This window comes from Symphalangus syndactylus, chromosome 22 (assembly GCF_028878055.3).
Source record: "Symphalangus syndactylus isolate Jambi chromosome 22, NHGRI_mSymSyn1-v2.1_pri, whole genome shotgun sequence".
NCBI classification, from domain to species: Eukaryota; Metazoa; Chordata; class Mammalia; order Primates; family Hylobatidae; genus Symphalangus; species Symphalangus syndactylus.
The window spans coordinates 62418083-62442156 of NC_072444.2; the positions used below are offsets into that span (position 1 = coordinate 62418083).

Consider the following 24074-nt stretch of genomic DNA (forward strand, 5'->3'; position numbering starts at 1 on the left):
CAATTGATACCCAGTAGTGAGGCAGGTAAGTGAAAACATAGGTGGCATTCCAGTCATTAGGCTGAAGTAGGGTCAAGACATGGGCCCACAGGAGAGAAAGCAACAAGACCATAGCATAAAACAGAGCTGGCTGAGGATAGAACTCTGGTCCTAAAGTAGAGTTGCAATATATCATAAGGTAAATGTCAAAAATTTGGAGAAAGGACCTAGGGAGAAATCCTGGTACACTGTTAGTACATCTTAGTGCATTTTGTGCTGCTATAATAGAATACCTGAAGCTGGTTAATTTATGAAGAAAATAGGTTCATTTAGCTCATGATTCCTGTGGCTACAAGGCTCAAGATTAGGCAGCTGCATCTGGCGAAAGCCTCAGGCTGTGTCAACTAATGGCAGAAAGCAGAGGAGAGAAGGTGTTTGTAAAGAGATCACATCGTGAAAGAGGAAGCAAGAGAGAGAAACTGAGGAAGCAAGAGAGAAATAACCCTGTGTTGCAGGAATGAATCTATTCCTGCACGTGTAAGAACTCATTCGCACCCAGGGAGGGCATTAATCCATTCATGGGGGATCTGCACTTATGACCCACACACCACCCCATAGACCTCATTGTCCAAGACCATCACAAAGGGGATCAAATTTTGATCTCAGTTTTGCTGGAAACAAAAAAATCCAAACCATAGCATTCCACAGGTGAATCTAAAAGCTCATGTTCCTCTCACATGCAAAATACAGTCATTCCATCCAATAATCCTCAGTCTTAACTTGTTTCAGTACCAACTTAGAAGCCCAAAATCCAGAGTCTCATCTGAGACTCAAGGTAAGTTCTTCCAGCTTTGAGCCTGCAAAAAAAAAAAAAAAAAAAGCAAACAAACAAACAAACAAAAAATACCAAGTTATTTGCTTCCAAGGTACAATGGTGGTATAGATATTTGTAAACATTCCTATTCCTAAATAGGAAAGCTAGCAGAAGGCAAGAAATAACTAAGATCGGAGCAGAACTGAAGGAGATAGAGACACAATAAACCCTTCAAAAAATCAATGAATCCAGGAGCTTGTTTTTTGAAAAGATCAACAAAATTGATAGACAGCTGGCAAGACTAATAAAGAAGAAAAGAGACAAGAATCAAATTGACACAATAAAAAATGATAAAGGGAATATCACCACCAATCCCACAGAAATACAAACTACCATCAGAGAATACTATAAACACCTCTATGCAAATAAACTAGAAAATCTAGAAGAAATGGATAAATTCCTCGACACATACACCATCCCAAAACTCAACCAGGAAGAAGTTGAATCCCTGAATAGACCAATAACAGGCTCTGAAATTGAGGCAATACTTAATAGCCTACCAACCAAAAAAAGTCCAGGACCAGATGGATTCATAGCGGATTCTACCAGAGGTACAAAGAGGAGCTGGTACCATTCCTTCTGAAACTATTCCAATCAATAGGAAAAGAAGGAATCCTCCCTAACTCATTTTATGAGGCCAGCATCATCCTGATATCAAAGCGTGGCAGAGACACAACAAAAAAAGAGAATTTTAAACCAATATCCCTGATGAACATCGATGCAAAAATCCTCAATAAAATACTGGCAAACCGAATCCAGCAGCACATCAAAAAGCTTATCCATGACGATCAAGTTGGCTTCATCCCTGGGATGCAAGGCTGGCTCATCATATGCGAATCAATAAACATAATCCATCATATAAATAGAAACAAAGACAAAAACCACATGATTATCACAATAAGATGCAGAAAAGGCCTTTGACAAAATTCAACAACCCTTCTTGCTAAAAACTCTCAATAAACTAGGTATTGATGGGACATATCTCAAAATAATAAGAGCTATTTATGACAAAGTCACAGCCAATATCATACTGAATGGGCAAAAACTGGAAGCATTCCCTTTGAAAACTGGCACAAGACAGGGATGCCCTCTCTCACCACTCCTATTCAACATAGTGTTGGAAGTTCAGGCCAGGGCAATCAGGCAGGAGAAAGAAATAAAGGGTATTCAATTAGGAAAAGAGGAAATCAAATTGTCCCTGTTTTCAGATGACATGATTGTATATTTAGAAAACGCCGTCATCTCAGCCCAAAATCTCCTTAAGCTGATAAGCAACTTCAGCAAAGTCTCAGGATACAAAATCAATGTGCAAAAATCACAAGCATTCCTATACAGCAATAACAGACAAACAGAGAGCCAAATCATGAATGAACTCCCATTCACAATTGCTTCAAAGAGAATAAAATATCTAGGAATCCAACTTACAAGGGATGTGAAGGACCTCTTCAAGAAGAACTACAAACCACTGCTCAAAGAAATGAAAGAGGACACAAACAAATGGAAGAACATTCCATGCTCATGGATAGGAAGAATCAATATCATGAAAATGGCCATACTGTCCAAGGTAATTTATAGATTCAATGCCATCCCCATCAAGCTACCAATGACTTTCTTCACAGAATTGGAAAAAACTACTTTAAAGTTCATATGGAATCAAAAAAGAGCCGGCATCACCAAGACAATCCTAAGCCAAAAGAACAAAGCTGGAGGCATCACGCTACCTGACTTCAAACTATACTATGAGGCTACAGTAACCAAAACAGCATGGTACTGGTACCAAAACAGAGATATAGACCAATGGAACAGAACAGAGCCCTCAGAAGTAATACCACACATCTACAACCATCTGATCTTTGACAAACCTGACAAAAACAAGAAATGGGAAAAGGATTCCCTATTTAATAAATGGTGCTGGAAAAACTGGCTAGCCATATGTAGAAAGCTGAAACTGGATCCCTTCCTTATACCTTATACAAAAATTAATTCAAGATGGATTAAAGACTTAAATGTTAGACCTAAAACCATAAAAACCCTAGAGGAAAACCTAGGCAATACCATATAGACATGGGCAAGGACTTCATGTCTAAAACACCAAAAACAATGGCAACAAAGGCCAAAATAGACAAATGGGATCTAATTAAAGAGCTTCTGCACAGCAAAAGAAACTACCCTCAGAGTGAACAGGCAACCTACAGAATGGGAGAAAATTTTCACAATCTACCCATCTGGCAAAGGGCTAATCCAGAATCTACAAAGAACTTAAACAAATTTACAAGAAAAAATCAAACAACCCCATCAACAAGTGGGCAAAGGATATGAACAGACTTCTCAAAAGAAGACATTTATGCAGCCAACAGACACATGAAAAAAATGCTCATCATCACTGGCCATCAGAGAAATGCAAATCAAAACCACAATGAGATACCATCTCACACCAGTTAGAATGGCGATCATTAAAAAGTCAGGAAATAACAGGTGCTGGAGAGGATGTGGAGAAATAGGACACTTTTACACTGTTGGTGGGAATGTAAACTAGTTCAACGATTGTGGAAGACAGTGTGGCGATTCCTCAAGGATCTAGAACTAGAAATACCATTTGACCCAGCAATCCCATTACTGGGTATATACCCAAAGGATTATAAATCATGCTGCTATAAAGACACATGCACACATATGTTTATTGCAGCACTATTCACAATAGCAAAGACTTGGAACCAACCCAAATGTCCATCAATGATAGACTGGATTAAGAAAATGTAGCAAATATATACCATGGAATACTATGCAGCCATAAAAAAGGATGAGTTCATGTCCTTTGTAGCAACATGGATGAAGCCGGAAACCATCATTCTGAGCAAACTGTCACGAGGACAGAAAACCAAAGAGTGCATGTTCTCACTCATAGGTGGGAATTGAACAATGAAAACACTTGGACACAGGGTGGGGAACATCACACACTGGGGCCTGTCATGGGGTCGGGGGTGAGGGAGGGATAGCATTAGGAGAAATACCTACTGTAAAGGACGAATTAATGGGTGCAGCACACCAACATGACACATGTATACATGTGTAACAAACCTGCACATTGTGCACATGTACCCTAGAACTTGAAGTATAATAAAAAAAAAAATAGAAAAATAGACCTGAATAAAGAAATGACAGGGCCCAGGAAAGTATAAAACATAGCAGGACAGGCATGAAATTTTAAATTTCTGGAACATATTCATTTGACTGCATGTCCTGGGCACACTGGTGCAAGAGATGGGCTCCCTAGGCCTTGGGCAACCCCACCTCTATGGCTTTGCTGAGTGTAGCTCATGTGGCTGCTCTTGCCAGTTGAAGTTGAATGCCTATGGCTTTTTCAGGTGGGCATTGCACACTGCTGATGGCTCTACAGTCTGGGGTCCCCAAGGCAGCCCTGCTTCCAGGGATCTACTAGGCTTTGCCATGGTGGAAACTCTGTGGCAGCTCCACTCCTGTGGCAGGTTTCTGTCTGGGCTCCCAAGCTTTCTGACACGTCCTCTGAAATCTAGGTGGAAGCCAGCATACCTTCGCTGCTCTCCCATTACAAAATTAGTAATATGGATGTGGATGCCCCTAAAGCTTATAGCTTAGACTCTCTAGAGTGACAGCATGGTTACATCTAGGGCAGTTTGAGCCATGGCTGCTCGAGCAGGAATCACTGGGATGTGGGTAGCAGATCTCTGAGGCAACACAGGGCAGTGGTGCTCTGGTCATGTCCCCTGAAACCATTCTTTCCTTCTAGACTTCTGGGCCTCTGATGGGAAGGGTTGGCCGTGAAGATCTTTAAAATGCCTTCAGGGCTTTTTTTCCATTGTTCTCACCATTACCACCTGGCTCCCTTTTAGCCATGCTACTCTTTTTAGCAAAGAGTCTCTTGGCGGTATTCTTGTATTCCTTTCCTGAAGATACTCTTTCACTCTCTACCACATGGCCATGCTAAAAATTTTCCAAATCTTTCCACTCAGCTTCCCTTATCTCTAGCAGTTTACCATAAGCTAGTTAGAAGCAGCAGCAGCCTGAGCTTTGCCACTTAGAAATTTTGTCCACCAGGTATGCTATTCTTTTACTCTTAAGTTCTATATTCCACAAAGCTGTAGGGCATGGCCACAATGCAACCAAGTTGTTTGCTATGGTGTAACAAGGATAGTTTTTTATCCACTTCCCAGTAGGTTCCTTATTTCCATCTGAGACTTCATCAGCATGTCCTTTACTGTCCATCTTTCTGTTAGCATTTTGGTCACAACCACTTAACCAGTCTCTAAGAAGTTCTAAACTCTCCCTCATCATTTTGTCTTCTTCTGAACCGTCACCAAAAACACACTTATTGCTCCAGTTATGGCAGTGCAGACTTTTTCTAGCCTGCCCCTGCAAACTCTTCCAGCCTCCATGTATTACCCAGTTCCAAAGCCACTTTCACATTTTCAGGTATGTGTATACCAACAATTCACTCCTCAGTACCAATTTTCTGTGTTAGTTCACTTTGTATTGCTATAACAGAATACCTAAGACTGTGTAATTCATAAGGACAAGAGGTTTATTTGGCTAATGATTCTGGTGCCTGGAAGGTTCAAGATTGGGCAGCTGCACCTGGTGGGGGTCTCAGGCTGCTTCAACTCATAACAGAAAGTGGAAGGGGAGCAGGCATGTGCAAAATAGTCACATGGTGAGAAAGAGAACAAGAGCAAGAAGCCAGGAAAGCCACACACTTTTTAACAACCCTGTCTTGCAAGATCTAACCCATTCCTGCAAGAGTGAGAATTCACTCACCCCCAAGGGAGGGTATTAATTTATTAATGAGGAATCCTCACCTATGACTCAAATACCTCCCACTAGTCCTTACCTCCAACCCCACTGCAAAGGAGATCAAATGTTGACATGCCTTTTGGTGGGCACAAACCACATCCAAACCATAGCAGGCAAATTAAACAGGGGAGGAGATGGGAAGAAGAACTGCAGTTTGGAGAAATCATCATTGGGAAGGGAGGATGGGATACCAGGTCCTGGATCTGATTGTCAACCAAAGAGATTTGAAAGCAGTTTTCTAGAAGTCCTGATATTGGACCACTGGCAATAAGTTATGGACTCATCTCTAAGCTACTCACAAATGGATGTGCTGATGTTGTTGATAATTATCTTCTTTAGTTGAGATTGTGTGAGAAACTAGGTGTGACTCACGATTAAAAAGGAGCTCATCTGTGAACTCAACTGTAAGATCCTAGAGAGAGCAGGGCCAAAAACTGTAGCCAGGGTACATATTAGGAAAACGTGACTAAGAAAATTTCACAACTACTTCTACAAAGAATGTCACTCATAATGAAAGCATGGGAATTGCAATGTCCAACAATAATATGTAATTTCTTGCTCAAGTGAGAGCAAAGAGCCTATGGAAATGAAATGGCAGGTCTTAGGACCGAGATTTCAGTGATTAACCAATAGTTTGTCAATTGTTTTAAGAGGCAGTCAGGCATGGTTTCCTCTGGGGCATCCACTTTAAAGTTGTGTAAATTTAAGTTCAAATGTAGCAGTTTAAGCAATTAACTAAATCTTTCTGAGTCTCCCATTCTTTATCTATAAATTGGAATTTTGCACGTTAGTGATTTAGTTTTTGTTTTGAGAATTAAATGAAATTAAGTATTTGAAGACACCTGGCATAGTAACAGACACATCATGAGTGTTTAGTATATGTGAATTTTCTCCTCCATGTTCCTCTACCTGTCTGTAGAAGAACGGGTTATTGGAGACTCCATAGGATCTTTTAAAAATTATTCCATAGACGCAGTCACCCTCATCTCCCAATTTTATATCTCATCCTTTTACTCCTCTCCAAATTCTAAACACTATATTCATAGCCTATATGATGGTCTATAAATGAATATCTGATCAAGTGTTTTTATATTGACATATAAGTCATTCATCTATTTTTTTATCCATAAACAAATACATACATGTCAATTATAGTCTTATGTACTTAGAATTCAGCACTGAGGGAAAAAAGGCAATTTCCCTATTTTTATGGAGCTTAAAATCTAGTTTAGGAACAACAGAGAGTGAACTAACAAATAAGTAATAATGCCCTTTGATGAATCCACAAAAGACATTCAAATGAGAGGTATTATTTTCATCAGTGATGTCTTTCATTGAAACAGTTGGTTGCTCCTCTGTTCAGAAGAGACCCACTCTGGATATCCCACTGCCATAAGCACTACAGTGTTGTCCTCAAGGGCCACTGCTGGGATGTTTGTTTCTCTCAGTAATAAAGGAGAGCGTGGAAAAGGCAAGAAAGAATAAAGTCCTGTATTGTGAATATGGCCCACGGGAATCTTCAGGATCTCACCTGTGCTGCCCGCTGTCTCCATCACTTTGTACTGCCCTGCCAGCTCTGTCAGTTCCAATATACTACATTTCAATCTCTCACCATCATTCCCATGACTACCTCCTACGATTTTTATCATGCATGAATTGAGTCCATTTTCATGTCTATTTTTCTAAGGGGCCAGTGACCCTGTTTGTATTCTTCGTGGGTGAATCTTCACAGTGGAAACACAGTTCTTGGCACACTGAAAGAATTTTATTATTGTCATTGCCTAGATGGTTCTGGACCATAAAAAGAAAGCTGAAAGGGGAAGAGCTTGCATGCTAGATTGCAAGCCCAAAGGCAGCGAATCCCAAGAAACAGTGGCTGTTTCTTCTCCTTTGCCTAAATACCTACATTCTTAGGTCTCATTATCCAAGATTTTGTTCAATGCAAGGAGACAGGAAATCTGTTTATTATTATTTTTGTCTGAAAGTCCTAATTCTGCAACTGTACCAAGTCACTGAAACATAACAGATCTCCGTGTTATTCCAACATACCACCTTTACGAGTAAGACCCCAAATCATAAGTTTACTATTACAAGATCACTTAGAAATTGTAAGCAGTTCTGTTAGTGCTGTGGACTCATCAGACCCTGTTGTCTACTAGACCCTGTTTGTCTACAAACAACAAAAACCCATGCAAATTTGAATCCTACTATTCAGGAGTTCTAGGCAACTATAGTCTGAGCTAAAATTCACCTTTCTCCAATCCTTAGAATAATAAACAAAGACAAAAACAAAACACAGATTTCACAAGAAAAGTCCTTGTGTGAACTAAGGCACAGAAGGACTAGGGAAGGATGTTAACTACTTGGAGAAATCAAGTTGCATAAAGTACTTGGAAATCATCTAGATAGTGTCTATTGGCATATAAGTATGGCATCAGTTACACATCACTTCTGGCTAGTTTCTAAGGGTCTAGTAGGATAATATTTGGGCAGGATGGTGCCATAGCTCTTGTGACTAATGTTTTCTTTACTAGGCTGCTCAGTATTCAATCTCACAAGCATTTTTTGACTACCTGTTCTATTTAAGGTCCCATGTTAAGACCTTCAGACAAAAATATAAAGATGAGTATATTCTACTTGCATTTATTTGCACCCAACCTCAATTTTTTTTTTCGTGATACAGAATCTTGCTCTGTTGCCCAGGCCGAAATGTAGTGGCACAATCTTGGCTCACTGCACCCTCTGCCTCCTAGGCTCAAGCAGTCCTCTCACTTCAGCCTCCCAAAGTACCTGGGACCATAGGCACATGCCGTCACACCTGATGAAATTTTGTATTTTTTGTAGAGACTGGGTTATGCCATGTTACCCAGGCTGGTCTTGAACTCCTGAGCTCAAGCAATCTGCCTGCCTCGGCCCCCCAAAGTGCTGGGGTTACAGGCATAAGCCACCCCACCCAGCCCCAATCTCGAACTTTAAAAACAGAATTGAGTGGTACAAAGAGGAATAGGATAGATGGCCCTTGAATTTTTAAGCACCTACCCTCAAGACTGTGCCAAGGCAGCCTCTGTGGGTGTATCATGTTATTCCCCATCATCCCCAAACTTCTTCCCCATTCTCACCTTCCTGCTCCAGTCTGCTGGCACCACTCTTCCCTAACCATCACTCCTGTGGTAGATAGTAATATTATTAAAATAAGATAATTCTGTATTTAAATCATGCTTGAATCCTCATACAGCACAACCTGAAAAACAAACAGTAAATGAATAGCAGTAATCAGAAGCAGGAATGTATGGTATAGATGAACTTGTTTCTCAAGAGACCAAATTGTGGAGCTGCAAAGGTTGGAGACATCATTAAGAAACATCAGCAGCTCGCCTGTTCTAAGACAAAGTGCCAGCAGCTCTCTTTTGTAGGAGCCACTTTATCTTTTTGAATGGGTTGTAGCAATAGGCAGAGACCACAGGAAGAGGTAGAGTTTATTTAGTCACATTAAAGTGGGCATGCGAGTTACCTGGGAGTCAAACTTCAGCAGCTGCAGTTCTCAGCTGATGTCTTTATCAAAAACAAAAGTTCACACAATTATCTCCGTTTCTGCATTCGCTGAGTTGTTGGGCAAAACCCGGTGTGCTGGATGTCGCTGATGCTTCCCCATGAGCCACACTTCATCATCAAACCCACAGAACTGCAGTGATCTGAGGCGAAGTTTTGAAATGAGCTCTTACTTTATTTTCCAAGTGTCTGGATTGCCTCTTTAATGTACACCTGATGCTTGGCATATACTTTCTAATTGTGTTAAAGATTTCAAGGTCAGAACAGTTTGAATCCAATTTATTTCAATTTAGAAAGAGACTGATTCTAAGCTTCCACTAAGGGATCTTTTTAGATAGATTTCAAAGATCAAAGCTTGTAATAGAAGAGCTTAATATTTGGATTAGTCATGTTTTTTGTCTCTTGAATTTTCATCAGTTTAGTGGGATGTAGAACTCCCTAAATTTAGCATGTCATGAATTATTCATAATTATTTAACTGATAACACTCTAAGAATGTTATTAAATCCAGACTATGATTTCTTTGTATTTTATATTTTTAAATTTAACGCATATGAGTTTATAATATTTTTATATCATATGACCCAGCCTACTTCTTGTGTTTCCCAGATGGCATATAATTTTTCTGTCAACTCTAGCCCATAATGAGAAAATAAGTTTGTATTAACTCCAAAACACAACAACTTTGTGACTTCCAGCTTTTTTTTCTAGGTTTCAAGGGCAAGCCAGTAACTTTAATTTTTGGTATCTGCATCCAATTTGATCAATGCATGGTATTCTTGATTGGGCGCAGTCTGTCATAATAATTCAGACTTATTTACTGTATCAAGTAATTCATTCTTATGGCAAAAGAACAAGAAGCTAGGTAGTGGAATGGAAGAAAAAGAATGGACAAGAAACTGGACGATCTGGGTTTTAGAGTCAGCTTTTCCATGGCAAGTTGTAGGATGTCGGAGTGCTCACTCATCCTGTGCAGAACTTTCTTGCACTGTTTTTATCTATAAAATGATGAAATATTAGAGGGATTACTTTTTAATACCTGTTGGTCAAGGATATAATTACTGATGCTAGGGGTATGTTAGTAATTCTTCACAACAGTACTATAAAGTATAGACCTAATTTTACAGATGTAATGATAGGCACGGAAGTAATCTGCCCAAGGTTACATAGCTTGTCAGTTGTGGTGGATGGATTTGAACCCAAGTTCAGGTGTCTCCAAAGCCCCCATTTGTTCCACTATGATCCTGTAAATCTGACACTGTATCATCTATTGTGTACATGGCCCTTGGTTGCATGCTTTATCACTATAAAAATTATTATAATTTATAGGTATGTTTGAGAATAAGCAGAGAAAATAGGTAATAGGTTGGAACACAAAGGACAGTGAGATATATTAACGCTTGAAGAAGTCCCTCTGAATTTTAAACCTTCTAAATATGTTCTTGCCTCACAACCAATAATGTTGCATGTTATGTAGTTTATCTAATAGGAATAGAGCTGCCAATCTTACAGAGAGGTAATGTGTGACTCTGATGGTTTTCTCTAAAAAGGGTGTGAAGATTAGCTCCAAGATTTGCAAACTCACTCTCACCTTCTTGCATCCCACGGAAATTGCTCATTGTGGGTATTGCTGCTGTTTATAGGTATTTCAGTGGTCCCTCAAGTTGTGTTAGTTTTTAATGGAACTGAAATGTGATTGTTGAAAATAGAACTGGAGGTAAGCGGTCAGAATGCATATACATACTCTACCATTGAAAAGTCTGGAGTTATTTATATCCAAGCAATGTCAAAAGTGCTTAATCTTCTGCCATAAAATACCTATCTAAGCCCCTTGACATCACAGCCTTGACTTCTAAAGTGGTGGTCTTGTTACTTCCCATGTACCTGGCAGAGACGTGATCCTGGCTGGGACTAGAGTCTGTTTTGCTCTGAAAAGCCTATAGAATGTTTATCTTGCTTAAGTTGGATCTTCCGTAGGATAAAAGCATATCTGGAGACCTGAAGCAGTTTTCATATAAGCCCAGGAATCCCTCTATAGGGGAAGCTCATGGACTGTATCTCTGGGTGTAGAATTACTGCTGCATCAGTATCACACACGTGCTAAAGAGCTGTCTTTAGTTTGCAGATCAGGACTGTAATTTTCCTCCACTCTGCTATAGTGGAAAATAGCCTTGATCCCAAATCTGTATCCACCAGTAATATTTAAAATAAATTTTGAACTTAAACTTGGATAAAAATTCCTGATATTTGTTAAGAGAACTGAGAAGTACAGCTTTAACCACTTTTTAGTAGATGGCCAGCCTAAAAAGCCACATGAAATTAATTGAGCATTTTATACACAACCTGATTTTCCACTGCTTTCAGAAATTTACTCTGATGAGTACCCGAAAGCAAATAAAGAGTTGTCATAGGAGAAAGGTGTTAGCACAGTCACCTTAATTACTTTTTGCTAAAGAAAATATGGAGTGTACAAATACATATAACAAATTTATTGCAAAAGATAGATCTAAGTGCAATTCTCAAACTAGTTTGAGTGGCCTAATAACTAGAGTATAGTATCTGATACCTAAGACATGGATTAGATGAGATCTATTGGAAAGCATATGCTTTTGGAGCAAGACAAATCTTTGTCCCAAACCTTCTACCTGTATCATTTCACAAAAAATATTTAAATTCTCTGAGCCTCAGTATATCATGTGTTAAAGGGGAATATTAATAACTATGTCCCAAACTCAGCCTGAAACCGGGGTTGATAAAGTGACTTATGTGACTCAGAGATTAGGGTGAGGAACTCTCAGGGGCAGGAGAGTGAAGAAAGCAGGATAAGGAAGAGAAAAAGCTAAGCAAGAATATATGATATCACTTGTATATCAAAGCACATTGTATTCCCTTAATTAATTTAGTGCCTCCCTCCATAATGAGGACTGCTTTTACAATGACGAAAGGTATCATACAATAAAATGCCTTAAACATAGAAATATATATGACTAAAATTAACTTAGATTGAACATGGCCATCTACTAATGAGATTTTGTTAGTATTCCCTTGCTTCTTTTTCACTTATATTGTCATCTACTAGTATTTGCTATTGTCTAACACTAGGTCACAGGTACCAAATGCTTAAGAATAAATCCATAGGGGGAAAACCCTTGAAAGCAGAAACCTTTTATTCATTAACCTGATTTTGGGGTTCTTATCAGGAAAGGCCGTCATTAACTTCAGTTAAGTGGCATTGTACCCTATTCCGCATCGTGTTTTAGTTGGCCAGCCCCTTCTAGATGTTGGCTTCTGGGTGATCATTTTCTGCCAATGATTGTGCATAAACTTTGGAAATTTAACTCATGTTCAAAAGAAGTAATGTCCAGGTGGAAAGCAAGCCAATAACAATTATATTCATAGACATGCTGGAAGCTCAAAGTTACTTCATATACTACTATTACTTTTATATATCTACAGTGCACTGCAGTTTATAGGTATATTTATGTAAATTGCTCAGATATTTTATTCAATGAACTATTTGTTTCCAGTCAATAGGAACCTTCTTCAACAATCTCTCTATTATTCTTATATTTCCTTTTCCATTATCTCTTACATATATACTTTGCCTGGGCCGTATCCAAATTGGCCAGAGATATCAAAACCATAATTTCCAGTAAATTCAGTGACTATGTGTCAGGGCCACAGAAGAATTGTTGTTTACAGCGTGGTTCTCTAAAGGGCATGGTGGCTGACTACTTTGATTGGAAAGTATGGTCAGAATAGGGAATTACTGCATTTGACTTCCTTTCTTTTTCTAAGTGTATACATTGACAAATGTTTACCAGTTTTGAGATTTGTCTGAATTGCTTAAAATTTCCTACATCTACTTTGTCAGTGGAGCCTCAAGAGGGAAGTTTGACTACTGCCTAGTTCAGTGGGAATACGATCTAGTCTGATATGCTTTAAACCTGTATGCAGGCACTAGGATTGGCCTCTCTCTTTCAGTTTTTGTTTTTACAACCTGTATACCACCTCACTGTCTATTATTTTTTCTAAAGATCTTGCCATTCAATCCTTTTTCTTTCATTGCTAGTGATTATTGCTCATATAATAATAAGCTCAATGTCAATGTTGTTTACAATGAGGTCCCAGTATTCTCCAGGGGAAAAGAGGAAAAGGCTCAGAGAGGAGAATTACTAGCAAATAGCACATTTACCCTACTATGATTTAGGTATTTTTTTAATTGGAAACGTATTTTATAGGGAATGTCTTTCTCTGTTTTGTAGCCTGATGAGTGCACGAATAGAGTCAACTTCTATTCCTTCATCTCAATAGGCATTGCTCATTCAGCATATTGTCCATATTTGTGATTGAATTTAGTTCCCAACTGATACCTATTGTCATGTCTTATGCTGTTATAGAAAAACATAAACCCGACAGAGTGAGACTCCGTCTCAAAAAAAAAAAAGGAAAAAAAAAGAAAAGCATAAACCCAAGCAAGACAAGTCCAGAGAATTTCCAAGGAAATTCTTCCCTTCTGACTTTGAAAGCATGAGGATATGTATGGCAGCGAGCTTCACTATTACTCTGAGAACAAAAAGAGTCCAGGATACAGTGTTAAGGGATTTGATGAGTTGGGACATGGCTGTGTAATTATGTATTTTATAATTTTGTTCATTTAATATAATAAGCCCAGTAAAATACAGGAGACACAGGTAGCATGTTTTATGTACTCATTACAGGCATGTTTCAGGGCCAGTTCTAGGAATTTATATGAGAGTATTTGTTAAAAATAAATGTTTAAGAAGAGAAAAATAAAAGCATTTACCATATTTAAAATATTCCGCAAGTTTCTTTCTTTTTTTTTTTTTTTTTTTTTTCAGATGGAGTCACAGGCTACAGTGCAGTGGTGCGATCTTGGCTCACTGCAAACTCTGCCTTCCAGGTTCAAACGATCTTCCTGTCTCAGCCTCCGAATAGCTGAGATTATAAGTACACACTGCCATGTCTGCTAATTTTTGTATTTTTATTAGAAATGGGGTTTTACCATGTTGGTCAGGCTGGTCTCGAACTCCTGACCTCAAGTGATCTGCCCGTCTTGGTGTCCCAAACTGCTGGGATTACAGGCATGAGCTACTGTGCCCAGCCCCTTGCAAGTTGCTTTTATACAGTATTTTTTATTTGTATAACCTATGTGACACATATCCAGGCAGTCCTCATCATCTGATATTCTTCACCTGAATCTGCATTATTGTGAATTTTATAGACAGCCAAGCCCCTCATAGCATCAAAATATTCATGAATAAACTTATTTACAGAACCTTTGCCCAGTCAACAAGCTTTCTCCATTAACACACATGTTCCATCATTGCAAATCAGGGGATTTGTTGGTCTATCTTTAGCTGCAAATTAAATGTGTGTCCACTACAAAGGGGATACAATATGGAGTGATCTTCACACCAAAGATTAAAGGGAGCCCTTGGAAAACTGATGATAATTAACTCAACAGCCAAAGACTTTATGTTCAAGCTGTGAAAGTTAGCTATGAAACATCAAGATCTCTTACAGCTATCATAAAATTATGTAAGAAATATCAATGACCAATTTATTATTTGTCCTAATAATGAGTGCATAATTGTAATCATAATATATATGCTAGCGGATATTAGATAAAATAAACGCACTTGCATTCTTTTTAGTTTCAGAAAAAAGTCTCATTTAAATATTTTTTACTATTTATTTAAAATAATTTAATTCCCATTTAAAATAGCTTCACTTTTAAGTGGCATTTTTTTCTAACATGAATTATCTTCAAGTAATAAAGACTTTTTGTATTCTCAGTTCTATTTTACAGAAAATTTATGCTCAGAAGAGTTAAAGTACTTGTATGTAGTCATATCATTTACTAGTTGTTAATTGGAGAGAACTATTTCCAACTAGAAACTTTTAATGCCCATTCCAGGCCTCTCTCCACCATATATCAGGTTTATTTTTTAACTTTCCATGTTTTTTCTATAGATATGAGGTCTTGCTATGCTGCCCAGGCTCTTCTCGGACTCTTGGACTCAAGTGATCCCCTTGCCTCAGCCTTCCAAAATGCTGGGATTACAGGTGTGAGCCACTGTGCCTGGCACATCAGCTAGTTTCAAATTCTCTTCCTCTCATGTTCCACACCACACCATACCTTTACCTTTAATTTGGCCACATCCTCCACTGCTTTCTCTCTCCCATCAAAACTCATCATTGCCAAAACAATTCCTTCAGGCTCTTGCTGTTAGGATTTCTGGATAGAATAATTATTGCTGGGAGATAGCTGCTTGGTTGAATATTCCATCCTTTCTGAGGTCTGGCATCCCAAGTAATATTTGACCATTACCCTGGGAGGTGGCAGACCTCTTTAGTGATAACATCCACATTCCATGTTATTAGATTTTTTCTATTTGAGGGATACATTTTTGGTTCTTTAACTCATACAATCTAAACATCCCTGACTCAAATAGAAAAAGAGATATAGTAAAAGATAACAATTACCCAACAGAAGCATCAGGTCCAGTAATTTTCTCTTATACTTGCATGTATCTATTAGCAATATTTTTTATTGGAGTTTAACATGAACCAATTAAACACAAAATACATCAAAATGCAGATTTACTGTATGTTCCTTGGTTTCAAAAAATATTCTTGGAAGTCATTGGCATTGTTTGGAAATCTTCTCTTCGTGTTTGGATAGCAGAAGCAAGAGAAACCATATGGCTGTGCTTCCAGTGAATGGTCTTGAGACTTCATTATTTTTAAAGTAATAGCATCATTTTTTTCTTTTGCATTTATTAGATTTTCTCTACCTTTATGTCCAGCAGAACATATCTGTCACCTTAATGGAAATAAATAAAATGGTTCTATAGTACTGGCCCTCAGCATGCCATCAATTCAAGACAAGCTTGAAGTTATTTGGTTGTAATGAAATAGAGCCTCTTTGGCTGTGATAAAGGTGACACCACATTGTCATTATCCTTACAAAGATGGATGGAACAGCCTGCAATTATAATGACATTAGGATAATAGGTGTTTCAGTCAAGAGAATAAACATTAAAGTTATTAAAAAACTTGAAGAGTACTTAAGCAAAAATTAATGTGAAATCTTGTGCCAAATGTGTTCATCTGGCAGGGACAACATTTGATGTGAATGATATCTGACCTGTATGATTTGAGTGATGCTGGGAAGAACATCTGTCTAAACGTATACACTCCATGCAAGAGCTCTGTGCCCAGGGTTGCAGAATCAGCCCTTGCCTATATTATCACTGAAAGAAATTTTACCAGTGATATGATTTAACTGTGTCCCCAGCCAAGTCTCAAACTTGAATTGTATCTCCCAGAATTCCCAGGTGTTGTAGGAGGGACCCAGGGGGAGGTAACTGAATCATGGGGGCCGGTCTTTCCTGTGCTATTCTTATGATAGTGAATAAGTCTCATGAGATCTGATGGGTTTATCAGGGGTTTCCACTTTTGCTTCTTCCTCATTTTTCTCTTGTTACCTCCATGTAAGAAGTGCCTTTCACCTCCCCCCATGATTCTGAGGCCTCCCCAGCCATGTGGAACTGTAAGTCCAATTAAACCTCTTATTCTTCCCAGTCTTGGATATGTCTTTATCGGCAGTGTGAAAATAGATTAATAGAGTAGATTGATACCAGTACACTGGGACACTGCTGAAAAGATACCCAAAAATGTGGAAGCAACTTTGGAACTAGGTAACAGGCAGAGGTTGGAAAAGTTTGGAGGGCTCAGAAGAAGACAGGAAAATGTGGGAAAGTGTTGAACCTCCTAGAGGTTTGTTGAATGGCTTCGACAAAAATGCTGATAGTGATATGAACAATAAAGTTCAGGCTGAGGTGGTCTCAGATGGAGACGAGGAACACATTGGGAACTGGAGGAAAGGTGACTCTTGTTATGTTTTAGCAAAGAGACTGGTGGCATTTTGCCCCTGCCCTAGAGATTTGTGAAACTTCGAACTTGAGAGAGATAATTTAGGGTACCTGGTGGAAGAAATTTCTAAGCAGCAAAGCATTCAAGATGTGACTTGGGTGCTGTTAAAAGCATTACATTTTAAAAGAGAAACAGAGCATAAAAGTTCAGAAAAATTTGCAGCCTGACGATGCAGTAGAAAAGAAAAAGCCATACTTTTTTTGAGGAGAAATTCAAGCCGGCTGCAGAAATTTGCATAGGTAGCGAAGACTCTAATGTTAATCCCCAAGACCAAGGGAAAAATGTCTCCAGGGCATGTCAGAGACCTTCACAGCAGGCCCTGCCATCATAGCCTGGAGGCCCAGCAGGAAAAGTGGTTTTGTGGGCCGGGCCCAGGGTGCCGGTGATGTGTGTAGCCTAGGGACTTGGTGCCCTGTGTCCCAGCTGCTCCAGCCGTGGCTGAAAGGGGCTGACTTAAAGCTCGGGCTGTGGCTTCAGAGGGTGGAAGCCCCAAGCCTTGGCAGCTTCCATGTGGTGTTGAGCCTGAGGGTGCAAAGAAGTCAAGAACTGAGGTTTGGGAACCTCTGCCTAGATTTCAGAAGGTGTATGGAAACGCCTGGATGCCCAGGCCAAAGTTTGCTGCAGGGGCAGGGCCCTCATGGAAAACCCCTGCTAGGGCAGTGCGGAAGGGAAATATGGGGTTGGAGCCCCACACAGAGTCCCTAGTGGGGTGCTGCCTAGTGGAGCTGTGAGAAGAAGGCCATTGTTCTCCATCCCTGTAAATAGTAGACCCACTGACAGCTTGCACCATGTGCCCAGAAAACCTGCAGACACTCAATGCCAGCCCATGAAAGCAGGCAAGAGGGAGGCTATACCCTGCAAAGCCACAGGGATGGAGCTGCCCAAGACCATGGCAACCCACCTTTTGCATCAGTGTGACCTGAAAATGAGACCTGGAGTCATAGGAGATCATTTTGGAGCTTTAAAATTTGACTGCCCCACTGGATTTCGGACTTGCATGGGCCACATAACCCCTTTATTTTTGCCAAGTTCTCCCATTTGGAATGGCTGTATTTATCCAATACCTGTGCCCGTATTGTATCCAGGAAGTAACTAGCTTGCTTTTGATTTTACAGGCTCATAAGCAGAAGGGACTTGCCTTGCCTCAGATGAGACTTTGGACTGTGGACTTTTGGGTTAATGCTGAAATGAGTTAAGACTTTGGGGGACTGTTGGGGAGCCATTATTGGTTTTGAAATGTGAGGACATGAGATTTGGAGGGGCCAGGGGCAGAATGATATGGTTTGGCTGTGTCCCCACCCAAATCTCAACTTGAATTGTATCTCCAGAATTCCCACATGTTGTGGGAGGGACCCAGGGGGAGGTAACTGAATCATGGGGGCCGGTCTTTCCCATACTATTCTTGTGATCGTGAGTAAGACTCATGAGATCTGATGGGTTTATCAGGGGTTTCTGTTTTTGCCTCTTCCTCATTTTTCTCTTACCACCACCATGTAAGAAGTGCCTTTCACCTCCCATCATGATTCTGAGGCCTCCCCAGCCATGTGGAACTGTAAGTCTAATTAAACTTCTATTTCTTCTCAGTCTTGGCTATGTCTTTATCAGCAGCATGAAAATGAATTAACACAACCACCATCTAAAATTCCTTGTATGTCTCCTATAAAAGACTTAAATAGGTAGCTATCTTTGCTGTCTTGCTCATGTCTACCCAGCAACATGATTAATGAAGCAGCTACTAGAGTAAAACTGCTTTGAATCCTGTTCTGCAACCTACTTTGTTTGTTTTTTTAAACCCAAACAAGTGACTTAAATTCTCTGAGCCTCAGTTTTGTCATCTATAATATGAGAAAACAGTAGAATTTTCCTCTTGGGTTGTTATCACTATTAAATGAGTCCATGCATATGAAGTGTTGAAAATATTGCCCAACACATGGTACTAGCTCAACCAATGTATTGATATTATTATATCACACATTTGCATATAACGCAATATCACATCAATAATTTATGAAAATATAAATTAAACATATAGTCCACTTTACTTAATGTCTGTGAAGTACCATGTTAGGCACAGAAGTGTAAACCTTAAGGAATTTAGAAGCCAGTGATTAAGACCCCCTAGTTTTCTTTGAGGATATTCTCAGAGAGTTAGTTTACCACCAAATCTGTGATAATATTCTGGTGGACATTAAGAGTTCTAGTTCTTTGAAAGTGAGTCACCCTTACTTATCACTAAACTTGAAGGTATCTGTAATTGTTTCTATCCAGGGTTTTCAAGTAAATTCTATCTAGAAGCGAAGTCCTCACTAGCTTTCCATTTCTCTTAGGATATAAATGTAGAATCTTTGACATCAACTAAAAGACTCTGCTTTTAATAGCTTTAACAACATTTTCTCAAGCCCTTCTCACTATTACTGTCTGCTCCAGCTGCACTGGCTTCTGTCAGGTCCTCAGACATGTGATCCTTTGCACCTCACCATCTCTTCACATGCGCCCACCTCTGTGTGGCGCACTCTCTCTGCACATCATGTCTGACTTACATCTTTTCAGATTTCTGCTTAAAGTTCCACTGCTTGTGGCAGTGATCTCTGATTCCTTCTCAGAATGGGCTGCCATTCTAATGCATGCCTCCACAGAACCCTGTTTTTCTTTTAACATTTATCACAAATACAGTTACATACTTAACTTTATAACAACATTGGAAGTCCATCATATTCACAAATAACTAATAGTAATTAAATTATATGTGCTGAGTACTTCATCAGAAAGAATAAGAGTGAGTAGGAAAGAGAGAGTGAGAGTGAAAGAGTGCAAGAGAAAGAGAGAAGCACAAACAAATAATGTAGGTTATTCCATCTCTATTCCACTTGATGAGCTGATGACCTAATGCCTAGGAGGGGGCAGAAGATGATATGGGAGCACTGCTCTTTCCTGAGCAACTTTTGCTAATCAATTGTCTTTCATTGCAGAACAGGAGACTAGTATTTGAACATATGTTCTTTAAACGTCTTGGTTCCTTCATATAAGCCAACAACTTTATCTTGTGTTCAGTGAAGAAAGAAATTGGTTCTAAACCTCTGAAAAAAATTATCTGTTTTGAATTAATTGAAAAACACTATTGGGACCTTGGGGTAGCAACTTCCTAGGGAATTTTTTAGGATAATTTGGATTATGTGTGATTTTTACCTTATTTGCTCATGTTTATGCGCATGCTCATTGCCTCACAGAAGAGGCAATGCTCACTGTTTTGGTTTAATATTTGTAATCCTGGCTTAAAATATGAGGTCTTTGATGGTAGAAGATACATCTGGCAATTTTACTACTATCCATAGCACACTACAGGATGCCTTGATCATGCTAGAGCTTAATAAATAAATATTTATTAAATGAATTGACAGTCTACCAATGTTTACAAGATCAGTCTACTTGGCAACAATAGAAAGTTTGTACTCTGAAGACTAAAAGAAGTAGAAGACAGAATTTCAGATCCTTTAAGCATTGTGAAAACCTAGATAGCCTGTGTCTCTGTGGAACTCTAAATGAAAATGACAGAAAAACTAAAAGTGAGATAGGACAGAGTTCAGTCTATTAAAATGAAGACTTACATGCATAAGGCAACATTCTGTTCTTCAGGTCCCTTTCCAAGCCAAACTAACTGAAAAGCTGACACCTCCCTTATCATTTTAGGTCGAATGAGCCGGACTCGATTTATCATTATGCCAACCCAAGGAGAAGGACGGCCATGCCCCACAGAGCTTACCCAGCAGAAAACCTGCCCAGTGACCCCCTGCTATAGCTGGGTCCTTGGCAACTGGTCTGCATGTAAATTGGAGGTAGGTCATGTAATGACAGTTAGAGAAATATTCATCAGTATATTCGAAGCACTTGTCTGGTCAAACCTATGCGCTGATGGAATAAATTTCACAGCACCAGGGGTCTGGCACAATGTATTTTTAATGCAATGCAGAACATGGAAAAATACAACCAAATGGCTTAACCTCATGCAGAGTGATATTGCTAGGATAATAAACAGCCATTCATTAAGCACTGGTTATAATAGGACAGGTCACAGATCCTTCAATCTCCTTGGCATCCTTAAGAATTCTGTTATTTTATTTGCTTGTTGGGAATATCAAAGGATTATTTAATTAGGCAAAAATCCTGATGCTGTGAAAATGCATAACTTGCTTTAGATTGTTTAAGAAATTTAGATTTCTTAAAGAAGCACTTTTAGGGTTAGACAAATTCTTGCATATGAGCAGAAAACCAAAAGTGTATGAAGTTATATTTTAACATTATTACATGAACCATGGTTACTACATTTTCCTCAACGATTACGTTTTTATTGGCCTTACAGATAAATGCCTAACAACATCCTAGTATATCACGTACCGAGAGCTTTTGCTAGATCAGCAAAGATCCTCTACTGCATTTTCTCTCTGGCTTCTTGCTTAAGAAATAGCACATTGCTTTTCCCTATTTTCTTATCCTAGTAGTTTATCCTTCAGTTCATGTTCCAAAGCATACTTTAATTAGGTAACAATAATTTTGATTATGCATTAAGAAATCTGCAGAGTATTCTCATAGAGATGTTTAGTGTTCCTGTCAGGATAACATTGTCAGGCAACATGATTATCTTGCAAAAGTTAAATGCCTTTGTATTTTAATAGGTCCCAGAGGAACAAAAATGCGTGGTACATTTGTTCAGTCTCATTTTTAGAGAAAATAAGGTAACTATGCTAATTAACCAATTCAGAAGTAACTTAATAGCTTTAAATATTAATACTTTGTCTACTAGTCTAAATTCTTTCCTAAGTATTCAGCAATATTTAAATGTTGTTTGGACTCATTTACAAAAATCGAAGGAATACTGCTCCTTATCATTGGGACTGCTTTGACAGAATAGAGAAAATAAGCTCAAAGAATTTAGGAAGCCATTTCAGGGGAAGGGAGAGGAAAGTTGAATGTTAGGAAGAAGAGAGAGGACAAAGGATGGGAGGGAGGGAGAGACAGAGGGACACAGAACTGACAATGTCCACACTCCAAGTCTTACCAAAAATACAACTACTACTGTACCTTACCTGTTTTTGGCATTTTCTCTTTTATCTTCTCAGGTATCAGGAATCTATAGCTTTGATAGGCAAGTCTACCAACTTGTTCCATAGGAATATTATAGGAAAATGCCAAATGCAGTGTTTTGCTGTCAAATGTTGAGCTTTTACAAAAACAATAAGGGCAAGAGTGATGGGTGGTGGTCATTCTCTGTAGTGGTGCTGGTGATGGGTGGAGGGTTATGGCATCTATTGGAAATACCTAGTCTTGAAAGCCCTGACAAGGCTTCTGGAGACTCACCAGAGTAGGTGATTGGTTTGTGCTTCCAGAAGCTTCAGAGTTGCCTCATATTTCTAGATAGAGTGAGTCCCATTCACTGACACTTCTAGTTGGGAAGAAACTCTGGAGCTAGACTTAATCTATGCAAAAGCTTCAATGAACAAGTCTATAGTTAATTATTCTAGGGTGGGCACTTACCCAAACAGTGCCAATCGGCACTCTTCCCCAATAATTTAAAATGAAATTGATCTGATTCCAAGATACTGTAATTAGAAGCTCTTCGTTGCCACATTTTTCTACCTTATAGATGAAGTCAGTCACTCAGAAGCAAAAAGCACACCGAAAATGACACAAAGTAAAGCAGAGGTGCAAGAGAAAGGGAATCATGACAATATCTAAGTTGAGTTTTTCCTGACTTCCAGCTACATTCCTACTTTTCCTGCAGCCTAATTGTTAACTCTTTGTGAGATAGGTAACACCATATCTTTTTTAAAAACTTACTATACTTAAATTTATATATAAGCTGGATTTTTAAAATTGCTGATCAAAATGCACGTGGGCCTTTTTACTCAAAGGAAAAACATCTTTCTACCGCTGCATTTGTGCTTCCTTTTGTCCTAGCATGTCCTTGCCTGCCAAACACAAGTTGGGATCTCATTCAATGAGGGTGGTGATGATATTTAGGTGGCTGCTTGCCTTCACAAGTATCAACCCATAATAAAAGAAGCTCGCGTGGGGCACAGTGGATGTGCCAATTCTGCCAGTATCTTATGTGAAAAAGGAAGTATTTATCCTCAGGCATCACTTTCTTTTTTAGCATTTCTTAACTCTTCCCAAGTTTCTCAGCTGCTAACACATATACACACATATGCTCATAAATCTGCTTGAGGAGCTCAGATTCTGGAGTCTAGCAGCCCTAATTTTGGTCATGGTTCTGCCAATTTTTAGTTCTGCATTTCTGGCCAAGTCTATAAACTCTCCAAACATCTGTTTTCTTTTTTATATAGTGGGGGTAGCAGTAGTACCTATTTCGCTGGTTATGTGGGCAGGAAGTAGGTAAGTTAAAGTACTTTGCATAGTAATAGACATAAGAGCTTAATAGTTACAGTTAGAATTTTAATTTTTATTAAAACTATGATTATGATTGTAAGCACCATCTGCCTATTCACATTAGGCAGTAATGCCAATTCATTGTATACAAAACCTCTATTAACGCTCTAGGCAATGGAGAGTTAACAAGAGAACCTTTGCCATTTACACTCTTTCTCTTAGAAACCCGGGTCTTTTTTCAGGCCCTAGTGTGTAAAATCTCTTGACTGTGGATGAGTGAATGTTTGCTTTATGACGGAAATTATTATTCTGTTGCTGATTTCTCTTCACATTGTGGCTGTTGTTGTCAAAGGTATAAGTGATTAAGGTTGAATATGGACTGATCCCAAGATGCATACTAGGAGCACACTGTTATTTGTCTTAGTTTTTAAAGTGATCTGTAGCATAAGTTTGTTTCCTGTTATTTCTTCACACTCTGTCTCATGGTGTGTAAAAAAAAAAAA

General features: G+C 39.0%; 1 protein-coding gene across 1 annotated transcript in view; it reads left to right on the forward strand.

Moving 5' to 3' along the window:
• The window catches only part of THSD7B (thrombospondin type 1 domain containing 7B), a 1279053-nt gene that overhangs the window by 1221301 nt on the left and 33678 nt on the right, over nt 1-24074 (forward strand). Inside the window, exon 27 of the mRNA XM_063631314.1 lies at nt 20878-21023. Within this exon, the coding sequence (XP_063487384.1) occupies nt 20878-21023 (146 nt within the window). The remainder of the gene's footprint in view (nt 1-20877; nt 21024-24074) is intronic.